This window comes from Egretta garzetta, unplaced genomic scaffold (genome assembly GCF_000687185.1).
Source record: "Egretta garzetta isolate BGI_Z169 unplaced genomic scaffold, ASM68718v1 scaffold440, whole genome shotgun sequence".
Classification (NCBI taxonomy): Eukaryota; Metazoa; Chordata; class Aves; order Pelecaniformes; family Ardeidae; genus Egretta; species Egretta garzetta.
The window spans coordinates 189,435-201,115 of NW_009258293.1; the positions used below are offsets into that span (position 1 = coordinate 189,435).

At 58.2% G+C, this 11,681-nt stretch overlaps 1 protein-coding gene across 1 annotated transcript in view; it reads left to right on the forward strand.

The window, feature by feature from the left end:
- The window catches only part of EPB41L1 (erythrocyte membrane protein band 4.1 like 1), a 30,152-nt gene that overhangs the window by 11,880 nt on the left and 6,591 nt on the right, over positions 1-11,681 (forward strand). The window contains exons 14-16 of the mRNA XM_035893279.1: positions 9,163-9,561; positions 10,982-11,092; positions 11,504-11,584. Coding sequence (XP_035749172.1) covers positions 9,163-9,561; positions 10,982-11,092; positions 11,504-11,584 — 591 coding nt within the window. The remainder of the gene's footprint in view (positions 1-9,162; positions 9,562-10,981; positions 11,093-11,503; positions 11,585-11,681) is intronic.

An 11,681-nucleotide genomic window follows, 5' to 3' on the forward strand; every position in this document is an offset into this window, starting at 1 on the left:
TGCTGGCACAGACGATGGAAGAGGACACCCTAGACGATGTTGCATCTGAGCACGGAGCTTACCTAAGCATGGAGTCTTTCACGCAGAAAAGCCTTGTCTCCTCTCCTGAGGTTGTCACCGTCCTCCTTCTCTCCCCACCCCTCGCTCTCACAGTTTGCCCCCCACCTCCCCGGGGCCCTCTGGCCTCCCAGGGTGGCTCCTTGCCCTCTTAGCAAAGCTCGAGCTGTTTTCTGCCCCGCCCCGGGTGCGTCCCCTCTCCAGCAACAGGCAGGATCCCTCGCCAGGACAGGGCTGTTGGTGAAATCTGCTCCCCTGACAATGTCTTCTGGGCTGAGAGGCAGGGTCCTGGGAGAGATCCTCCAGTGGGGCCCAGCTCTGCAGCCCCGGGGCTGGCGGTGTGGCTGGAGGCCAGAGCTGGCCCTGCGGCGCAGGCCCTTGGTGCGTGGCTGCTCCTAGTGCAAGCAGGCAGGCAGCTACAAGCTGTCTTTAGCACCCCCTGTGCTTTCCTTTCACTTGGGCTACAGTTAGAGTTCCCTGGGCCCAGGCACCCTGACACGGGGCATCTCTGGAGGCACCAGAAATGTTGGACTTGGGCCCGTGCAAAGCAGGGCCATGCTGCCTTTGCTGTCCGTGCACAGTGCCCACGGGTGAGGAACATGGGCTCTCAGAGCTGCTTACAAGCAGGGTTTATCCCATGTGAGGGTAGGTGTTTCTCAGGACAGCCAAGAGAAGATACTGCTGAGCAGAAGAAAAGTGGTCTTTGAGACCTGGTTCTGGTGTGGTTGGACCCAGCCCCGCCACGGTGTGGTGCCCAGCAGCGGTGGGATGCACATCCCGCCTGAGTGCCCGCAGGGAAGACGGTGGAGCAGGAGCAGCATCGGGCAGAGGAGGCAGGGGCGAGGTTGGCCCCACTCTCGCTCCCCATCGTCTCCCTTAATGCAGAAGTTGCTGGTGTCGGCAGGCTGTGCAATGGAACCTGGGCTGGCTGGAGTGCACGTCCCCGGGAGGCAGCGTGGGTGTGAGTGAGGGCTTGGGCACAGCCTCAGGCTTCAGCAAAGGTCCAGACACCTTCAGCAAAGCTTGGGCTCTGCAGCAGCAGCTCCTGGCCCACGCTGGGACCCTCTACATGCTGGTCTTTAGGAGCTGGTGGACAGAAACAGCAGGAGTGACGTGCGCACACACCTCTTGATTCAGAGAGTCCTCCCCTCCGCCCTCCGGAGACCCTTGGGGCACCAGGGCTGTGCTGGGGTGCAGGCACCTGGGTTGCCTCACTGGTGATTTCTCTCCAGGTGTCAGTGGCTGAGATTCAGCAGCTGACCCATGGGAACTTGCCCTCTCCTGACCTGTGGTTGCCAGGAGTTCGTGGCCTCAGGAGGGTGATGGTGTGAGGACAGCACTCCTGCAAAGTGCAGAGATGTAAATGCAGCATCCAGAGCTTGGAGCTCTCATCATGCTCAGCCAGAAAGTCCCTCAGTGCCCGCAGGCTTCAGACCCGCTGAGGTTGGGTTATCTGTCGCCCCCAGCTACACCCTCCCCTCCATCCCTCCATCCTTGCTGGAGACCGGAATGCTGGGCTGGGAGGCACCGGGAGTCTCTTCAGCTTTGGGTGACAAAGCCACCCAGTGTGTGGTCCCAACATCTTGGCTGCACGCATTCTCCCCTCCTTGTTGTGAGGCTTGTGCTGTCCTCTCGGATGAGCTGGGTCTCCCTGAGGAGCAAGGAAGGATGGCAGGGACGTTGAAGGATGCCAGCAGGAGAAGTTGCCTGCCTGCCCCGGGCTATGCTCAGGTTATGGGCCTCGATGGCAGGGGCAGAAGGCTGCCCCTCCTCCATGCCATTGTGTCTTCCCTTTCTACAAGGTTGCTCGCTGTTGTGATGTGTTGGCTGCAGTGGAATGGCCATCCTAGAGCGGTTGCACTAGGGGGGCGGAGGGAAGTGTAGAAGTAAATTATCCCTTGGGAAGTCAAGGTTGCTCTGGGGACAGACCCTTCCCAGCATCATCACTTCTTAGACTCAGCTCCTGCCTTGGCACACACTCTGTTCTGCCAGCCTGCTGACCTCCAAAGCTCCAGAAGTTCTCTTCGTTCCAGGAGGACATACCCAAGTATCCAGGTATTTGCTCCGAATGTCCATGAGAGTCCTCAAGCTCTGGAGACACAAGGGCTGCCATGAGTTGTGGAACCAGGGCTGTGGCCGGAGCTGGCGCTGAGCCCTCTGGAGCAGAGTCCAGATCACACCCCAGAGTAGTTGGCCGTTCCCTCGGAGTGGGCTCTGCTCATCCCAGCAAAGTTTGAGGAGAAGGAAGCTGGTTTGGAAATAAATCTGGAGCTTTTGGGTTTTCCTTACCAGCTAAGCGGTGTTGCCATGGATGAACACACTGTTCCAGGCCTCAGAAGACTTGTCTTCAGGCTTTTTGATTGACACGGTATATCTCAAGCCTTAACTCAGAGAAGGAGCCTGAAGCAGCTCATCATCTTTGTCCAGGGAAGGTCTTCTCTGAAGGACTCCGGTTTGCAGCCAGAGTAGGGGGATGACAGGGCTTCGCTGAAGAGATGTGTACACGTGCCCACAGCCTGTCCATGCTCACGTTGGCTGCAGGGAGGGTTCAGCGAAGAGACCGCAGTGCAGGAGCAGAAGAGAAGCTGCTGTACCCTCAGGACAGCAAGGTGGCTGCTGGCTGAATTGCCCACAAGCATCGCTACCGAATGGGCAGGCTGGTGGTGAGGGAATGCCAGAGACCAACCCGGGCTTCCTGGCAGGCCCAGCGCAGCCGCCAAGTCAGTGATAACGTTGCTTTCATGGGTCAAACCCAACTGTGAAGGACCTAGGTGCAACCTGGTACTCCCAGCAGTCACTGAATACCTCTGTTGCGATTTCCATGGGCTGGGAAGAAATAAAACCTGCATTGGAGGCAGGTGTGGAGGAAAGGACCTAGAGAGCAGCCGGTGCTTGGGGGCACAGGGCAAAGGGGTACGGCAGAGGCTTGTGCGAGCGGTGCTGCAGGGAGCTGGCATGGGACAGGTCTCCAGAAGCCCTGGCTCCTCCAGCAGGGGCGCACAGGGCTGCCTGGCCACGGCAGGGTGCCGGCACCATGGTGGAGTCCTGGCGAGGGTCCATGGAGGAGGGTGCCCGTACGGTGCCTCCCACCCAGGCACGGCCCTGCTGGTGCTCAGGGGGGATTTGCAGGGGGCAGCCACGCTCTTGCCCAAGCCCAGACCAGGCGTGAGGTCCGCTGCTTGCCTGGGTGCTGCCGGGCAAGGACCCGTGCGTGGTGAGCTTTGCCTTCCTTGGCACCGGGTAAAGAAGGTGGGAGCTGAGAGGCGGCATCTTCTGCCGGGGGCTTTCACCAGTTTCTGATTCCCCTCCTCATGGAAGCCCTTACGCTGGTAATTGTTTTTCCTCCTTTCTCTCTCTCCTCTAATCTCCTCTTCTGTTCCCTTCCCTCTTGCACTGCTTCCCTCTCCCCTCCTGTCCCCCTGTATTCAATATCAGTTGTTAGGTTTCCATTTCAGACACATTTCCTCATTGGTGCAGATGTTTTCCTGCTGCTGCCTTCCTGTGGGTTATTTTCTGCCTTCTGTTCCAGAAGTGCTCGAATTTTAGCCATGCTTTGTTCTTGGCACCTGTGAAGTCTTTAGCTGTCTCTCAGGGCACGTGCAAAAATGTACCAAGTGCATGCAGTAGGAGTCACAGCGTGGCAGCATGGCCACACTGCTGGGATATCGCATCCCCGCTGTGTCCTTGCAGCGGGACGCTCTGCAGCCTTTGCTGGGTCCTTGCCGCGGTACCTGTAACTGTCTCGGCTGGCAAGCCTGTGGTCCTCTTTCCCATTTCACAGGTAACCTTCTCCAGGTTACATTTTCCAAACAGCTCGGTTTCAGCGTTGCTGGAAACCTCTGCTAAATAATTGCTTCTGCTGAGTTTTCCCTGGAGGGCTGGAAAGGAAGGATGGGCTTTGGAGTGGATCTAAGCGCAGCGTCTGGTGAGAAGGGGAAAGGGCCTTTCCGATACCTAAAGGTGGTCTCTGTTCTTGCTCGTGCTCCTGGCAGTCTGGCATAGTCTTAGGGCACAGGGATGAAGCTGAGAGTGAAGCTACTCAAAACACAGACCTTTGCCTAGGATGAAACCTCACCTGTTGCTCATGGAGAGTGTGTAGAGCCAGCTGAAAACAGGAGTTGGATGGGGTGTCCCCGCTGGGTTTAACCAGCTGTGGTCCCCTGCCTCATGAGAGGTGCCCTGACGGCCGTTCGTGTGTTCACTGGCAGCATTGCGCCCATTGCTCCACCTCAGCAAAGCTGCAGGTACTGCAGGTGTGTCGGGGAGCCAGCACCCAGAGCAAGCCATGGCCCCTGGAGAGGGTAGTGGGGCTCAGTCCCCGCCACAGCATCAGCCCCCCTTACTTTCAGGCCCTTTCTCTCTGTCAGCAAGTTGCCAGGCTCTTTGCATAGACCCTGCCTCAAATCGTGCACAAATAATAATGATGACGATGATGATAATTATAACAATAACAATAATAATGATTTTGTCAGCCCTGTCCGAGGCAGACCAGCTCTCCATTACTGGTGGCAGCAGCCGTCAGCCGTTAGGTAAAGTGTGTTTGATGCTAACTCTCTTGCTCCAATTGCAATGCAGGGCTCGGAGCATTGGGTATTTATAGAGAGAGAAACTCCTAGGCTGGAGGCGATAGCTCTAAAGAAAGCTCTGGGAACCAAGAAAGAAGCAGCAGATACAGGTGCCTCAGAGGTGAAAACAAGCACGAGCGTATTGCACATGGAGATGGCCGTAGGGGAAGCCAAGGAAGCGGTGGGCCCGGAAGAGCCAGCGGATGCAGCCCTGGATACCCGGGCGAGAGCAAAAATGATCGCTAGTCCCGAGGATTTTGAGTCTGTCTGGGAGGATGAGATCTATGAGAAGGAAACCAGGGGGGAGCCCAGCCAGGAGACCGAGCGCCGGCCAGCTGCAAGTGCAGAGCAGGAGCCCCAAGAGCCGGGAGAGGAAGCAACCGCCAGCTCACCAGCTCTGCCCAAGCTGTGTCAGCAGCCTGAAGAGAGGCCAAGGGACAAGATTTTAGGGCCAGAGCCTCCCCAGGGAGAAAGCGAGGCAGTCTCCAAGGATCATGCTTCTGCAGCCTCCAAGAAGCAGGAAGCCAGAGTGCCAGCCGCAGCCACAGAGCTCATTAAAATTAAAGCGAAGGTTGGTGATGACAGCTTGGAGACTTCTGTGACCCAGAGGATCATCTACTTAGGAGATCCAGAGGGCGAGGCGAAGGACAGCAAACCACACCTGCTCTTGGAGGCTGGTGGGCAGCTTGGCTTGGAGGGGAGCCCAGAAGCTGCTGTGAGCACATCCGGGGAGGGATGTGGACACACGGCACCAGTGACAGAAGGGTTCCAACCACCTTCTACAGCAAGTCAACAAGACGGGGTTGGAAAACCTGCTGAAGTGCCGGAGCAGCCCATGACAGGCTGTGATGGGACCGGTCTGATGGGACGTCCCACCCTGGGGCAGGTGGAAGGGCTGCTCCTGCTGCACCAGAAAGCATCTGCTGGGCCGACAGGCTGCGAAGTTCCTGAGGGAGGCGAAGCCCTGCTGTGTTCCCCAGAGGTGGGAGCAGAGGAGACGGGTCTGCAAAGCCCCGTGGAAGGCTTGAAGCCGTGTGGCCTGGCAGGGGGCAGCCATGGGGCTGAGGAGCATGGCGGGAGCCCAGTACAGAGCCCAGACATCTGCACAGCAGCAGAGGGGCTCTCAGGAAGCATTGGAGCAGACGTCGACAAGGAGGAAAGTGCCAGAGTGGTTCTTCAGATGGAAGAGATAGAGACCAAATCACCTCCATTGGCTGTGCCTTGGCAGGGCCGCCCACACAGCACCGTGGGGTGGGAGGGGGATAAACACAGCTCGCCTGCCCCCATGCCCTTTCCCCAGCAATCCAGCCCTGTCCCTGCGGAGCCAGCCCTGGGCGCCAAGCCTGAGGGCAGAGACCTCTCCCAGGCTACCAGCCCTGTCGGGGGTGTGGGCATACCTAAGGATGTGAACCCATCAGCGGAGGCAGCACGCCAGGAGGTGAGCCCCGTCGTAGGCAAAGGAGCACCCAAGGACATGAGCCCTGCAGCAGAGGTGGCAGCACCCAGGGGCACCAATCCTGAATCTGAAGAACAACCCCAAGACATGGGCTTTGCTACATGGAGACCAGACCAAGGTGCAAGTCCTGTTGCAGGATGGCCACCCCGAAGCACAGACAGTGCAGCAGAGCCGATGCAGGGCAGAGACCTGGCCATGGGAGAGGTGGCCCAGGACATGGACCCTGTCACAGCGAGGGCAACCCAGAGCCAAGTCTCTGCCACAGAAGTGTTGCTCCAGGAGGAGAAGCCCATGATGAAAGAGGCCAGAGATGAAGGCTGCGGAACAGAAGAGTTGTCCCATGACGAAAGCCCTTGCAGAGAAGACCTGTCTCCCAAGGCAGAAGGACCAGAACAACAGCCTGAGGCCATGATAAGAGACCTGCCCCAGGAGGGTCCCGCAGCTGGAGGGCTGCTCCACGCTGCAGACCCCAACGCACAAGAGCCACCCCGGGTCTTGGAGTTTAATGCGGGGCAAGATCTGCAGGGCAGGAGCCCTACAGTAGGAGAATCCACCAAAGATGGTGACTTTGCTCTGGGGCAGCTGCCTGAAGATGAATCCCCTCCCAAAGCAACTGCTGGTGCCCCACACTCCTACTCCCCCATAGCAGGGTTGTGTCAAGGAAGCAAGATATACCAGCTCCTTACTGGTGGGGAAGAGCTGCAAGATGGCAGTGGGACGCATCAGATGGAGCCTGGGTCATTGGTGTGTGTGGCTGGGAGGACGGGAGCTGCGTCCCGGGAGCATGGAGGTGTCACTGTGGCCCCAGGTAGCTGGCAGGACAGTGAGAGCTACAGGAAAACCTCAGTGGCCTCCAAGATTAAGATGTTCGAGCAAAGCGAGGCAGAGCGAAGAGCAGCCCAGGAAGGACAAGAGCGTGTGCCTGAAGCTGAGACATCAGCAAAAGCAAATGGGAAGACAGGTCTGATGCAGGACATGCGTCTGAACACAGGCCTCGCCTCACTGCCGGCGGTACCAGTTGCTCCGGTGGGACTGGCGTCCAGCGTGGACTCCTTGGCCCTCAGGCAAGGGGCTGGTTCAGGAGATGCCTCCCAGCCTCCCTCTCTGAAGGGAGATGTTTCTGTTGACCTGGAGCACGAAGGAGAAGACAGTGCTGACCTGGCCTCCCCCGATTCCGGCTGTGAACTCACACTGGCGGAAGCCGTGGTAACTCTTCCAATGAACTGTCCGGACGGGAAGTTCATGCGCATGTTGTGTGGCTCCTTATTATCATGTTGAGTCGCTCCTCACACATCCATTGACTGACGGCAGTCGCTTTGCATCCCCTGTTGTTTATGTATGTGTGTGTGGTCAGGCTTATTTGCTGAATGCAGACCCGCTGGCCAGTCGGTTCATCAGCTTGTGTTTTGTGACACCCCCCCAACCCCCCGGCATCTTGGCTCCCTGGAGAATGCCGCTCGCTAAACCCAAGAGCCGGCACCCAAGCTTCATGTCCAGGAGTGAGAAAGGGAGACGGGGGGTGGCTGAAGGAGCTGCGACTGTCACGGACACGCACCTCGCAGCAGCGTGCCCACGCTTCCAGCTTCACCCTTGCATTTCTTACGTTGATACCCCTTCTCGCTTAGCTCCCCAGGCTCCCCCACTCTCCCCTGTCTTCGGCAAGCTGGTGGCTGGGTGACAAAATAGCTTTCTTGGCTCTTGTCAGCACTAGATCAGCTCCTGTAGAGTTCGTTTCCTTACGACTAACCATTTTCTCTAATCCAGAGCAAATCTCAGGAACCAAGTGGGGAAGAAAAGGATTTATCTGAACCATCAGTAAAATCCAGCCTGAAAGAAGAGAATGTAAAGGTTCCAGTGGTCTTCCAGGTCTCAGTGCTGTTTTACTAACTGCTGCTTACTGCCGTGTGAGAGCTCACTCACCTGGCTGAGGGCTGCGTGCTTCCAGCTCCTCTCCCCACCGCAGAGCTGTTATGTATATATTTATACATAGGCGCACACACGGGAACATGTATGTGGGCGTGCTCCTCTTGAGTTTGTGGGACACCCTGTCTCTCATACCTCTCAACCTCCCTTGGGGGGATGGCTCTGGCTGCGGACTTGTGGGCCAGGGTCCAGGAGCTGGGGTTCCTCTGGCATCAGTGGGCTTAGAGCTGTCCCTAAGGAAGAGCTGTCTGGAGCGAGACGCAAAGTCCGGCCATGGGTCTAGATGTCCCAAAGTCCAGCAATGGATCTTCCCAAAGTCCGGCCATGGGTCTAGATTTCCCATGGCTTTATGGCAAAGCGTGGTGAGGGGAAATGTACCCTCTGACGGCAGAGTTGAGAGGTATGTCCATGCCTGGAGAAGTGCTAACGGAGGGGGGTCATCCCTCGGCTCTGGTCATGCTGTCAATTACACTGACCAACACTCAACCAGGTCATCCCCAAGACTCACCCCGGCTGTGTGAGGCCTCGGGAGGGGGAGCAGTGTGTTGGCGGGGCAGATTGAGCCCCCCAGCCGCCCTGGCATGGTCCTCTTCCCTCTGGGGCAATGCTCTGCAGGCCCACACAGGTGCTCAGTGGAATTGGCACACCCCTTCGCTTCTCCTTCACTATGTGTGGCTGATGGGGCTCTTTTCTTTCAAACTCTTCTCTCTTTTCCTCTGGTTTTTGGTTTGGTTTTTTTTGAGTGCCCAACCTTACTGACATACGATGGCGCTGGCGTCTGAGCTGTTTCTGAACGTCTCTTACCAGACCTGTTGTTTTGCATACATCTGCTTCCCCCGGGTGCACTGACAGGCCTCCAAGCTTTTCTGTGCGACTGACCCTTTTTTGAGATGATTAATTAGCACCAGACTTTTGGCAAAATCAGACTGAATCACCCTTCTCCCCCCACCCCACCCCTGCAAAGTCGCTGCTGTCAGAAAGGTTTCAGTCTCCATGCTTGACTTGTGTTTGACTCTACTCTGTGATGTTTGCTGCAGCCTTCTTTCTCCTCTTCCTCTTCCTCCTGCTCCTCCCGCCCTCTCCCCTGTTGGCACCGCCAGCGCTGCCGCGCCGCCCAGTGCTCACTGTCTCCGTCTCTCTCCACCATTGTGTCTCATTCAGAGAGCAGGTTTGAGGGAGGGCACCGAGGAGAAAGCTAAGCCACCTCGGCACAGGGCTCCTGAGAGTGACACCGGCGATGAGGAGCAGGACCAGGAGAAGGACTCGGTCTTTCTGAAGGACAACCACCTGGCCATCGAGCGCAAGTGCTCCAGCATCACGGTCAGTTCGACTTCCAGCCTGGAAGCAGAGGTGGACTTCACAGTGATCGGTGACTTCCATGGCATGGCTTTTGAGGACATCTCCCGGAGCCTGCCTGAGCTGGACAAGGACAAGAGTGAAACAGAAGACGAAGGCCTGGTTTCCTTCCAGCACACTGACAAAGTAGTTCCCGGACTGGAAGAGGATCTCAAAGGCGGGGAGAAGGTCTCCCAGCCCAGCCCCGATGTCTCCCAGCTAGAGGTACACAGGGACGCCATTCCACCGAGAACTGTCTCAGTGCCATCACACCTCTGTGTTCCTTGTCCCGGTGCCCGGTGTTGCCTCGCTGCTGTGCACTCCCACGTTGGTTTGGAAGAGCATGCAAGCTTTCAACTATCCCCAGGGTCCCGTCTGGTGTAGCTGTTTGCCCCCAGTGCACGCTGTCATCTGTGTTGCATGGCTCTGTCATGTGTTTTGTGCATCTGCTAACCAGGAGAAGTCACCGTCGTCTCTTAATCCCCTGCGCGTGGCTTCCTACCCCATCCCTCGCACCACTGCAGCATGCTGTGGCCGGGCAGGCCACGTGTCGCTAACCATCGGCCCTCTCCTGCTTTGCATGAAGTTGGTCTGCATACGAGCTACCAGTTTGTGCGGTGAAGAGATGCGTGCTGCCAGCTAACCTCTCTGGTCATGCTGGGGCTGGGAGGGGTTTACCTGGTAGCTTGTGGGAGCGGCCCAAAGCTCCTTGGAGGGTCACTCCCATGCCAGGAGGGGTTGTAGCGGGGCTAAGAAAAATGCATGTGGCATGTGTGTGGGAGTTGAGTGTACGCCATGGGGCGGGGATGGTAGAGCCAGCCCCAGCCCGGATGAAACATAGCCTTGCCTCCATGCCAGGCCAGGGTCACCTCCTGCCTGGTCAGCGCCAGGGCAGCCGTCCAGCCCGGGCAGGTAAGTCCACAGTGCCGCCTGAGCTGCCAGGGTAAGTCCATACCCAGAGCCAGGAAAAAGCTGCAGAATGAGGGGGAGCTTTCTCTGAGCCAGCCTGGAAACCCTTGTGCTGAGCATCCAATGCTGTGGGCTCTGGGGTCACAGCGGGGTGGTGGGCATGGGTGATAAGCTCCGCAGGGCCCCGTGGCCGGTGCTGGGCAGGGGAAGCTGTTGTCTCAGAATGCTGAGCACTGGCTAAGCCTCTCCATGCAAGAGCCCTTGGCAGCTCCAGTTTCCTGGAGCAGGGGCGTGCTGGAAACTGGTCTCCATTCCCCCGAGATTCTGACAGCCTGGATGTAACCACAGCCACCAGGAGCTGGTGCGGATCATAAACCTGCTACGTGGCACGGCGGAAATGGGTTTGGTGGGTCTCACCCACCTTCTGAAGACCACTTTGACCTAACGCACAGTGTCTATAAATCTTTCCAAAAAATCCCTGAAAGCCCTGGGGACAGAGCATCGGGTCTGACCTGGGCTATGTCAGTCACATGGTGCACTTCGCATGGTGGCCTCCGCTCTTTGCCAGGGGAGGGCTCAGCGCGATGCCTGCAGGACATCATACGTGTGCGGCACATGCAGAGGCACAGGGCAGGGACGCTCTGCGCGTGGGGGCGCTCAGGGCTGTTGCCATCGTGCCCCAGTGCAGCTGTTGCCATTGTGCTCCAGTGCCTGACTTGCTGTGTTTCTTCTTCAGTCATCAGGCCCCAAAACAGACGCTGTGACTGTCAGCCTGCGGCCAGGCATGAAGAAGCTTGAAGCAGACGGCTCTGCTCCTCACCAGGTCAGCACCACAGATGCAGCCCAGGTGACGTGGTGGCTCAGTCCTCCTCTGGCCCTGCTCCCCAATGGCTCTGCCAAGCCTCTGTCCAGCAAAGCCTGTCCCAGGCAGCAGTGCTGGGAGGGCAGGTGCCTGAGTGGAGCGGTTGGGGTCTTCTGCTTGCCCTTGTCTTGCTGGAGTCCCCAAAACATCAAACCAAAGCCTACCCACAGATACTCTGTGTGCACCCCTGGTCCCGTCTGCTGTGCTGCCAGGCAGCGCTGGCACATGGGGACGTCTCCAGAGGGTGACAGCCACCACACATGCTGCACCGCACGCGTCTGTGGCCTCATGGCCCTTCCTGGCTTCCTCTGGCAGCAAGGATGGCCGCACTGTCCCTGCGAGTGTCACTCCCTCCCTGGCACCCCCAGGCTCACCGGGTTTCCTTTGCCCCCGCAGGTGGAAGGAGGTGCCCTGGGCAGCAGGGACGGCACAGCCGCTGCTCACGCTGGCACTGCAGAGACGGCGCTGGCAACCTCAGTAAGTGGGGCTGGCCTCTGGAGAGCTGGGGAAGCCACTGTCCCCTGCCATCCCTCCGCTCTGGGGAGGGCGACTGGAGCCAGCTGTGCTGGGGGGG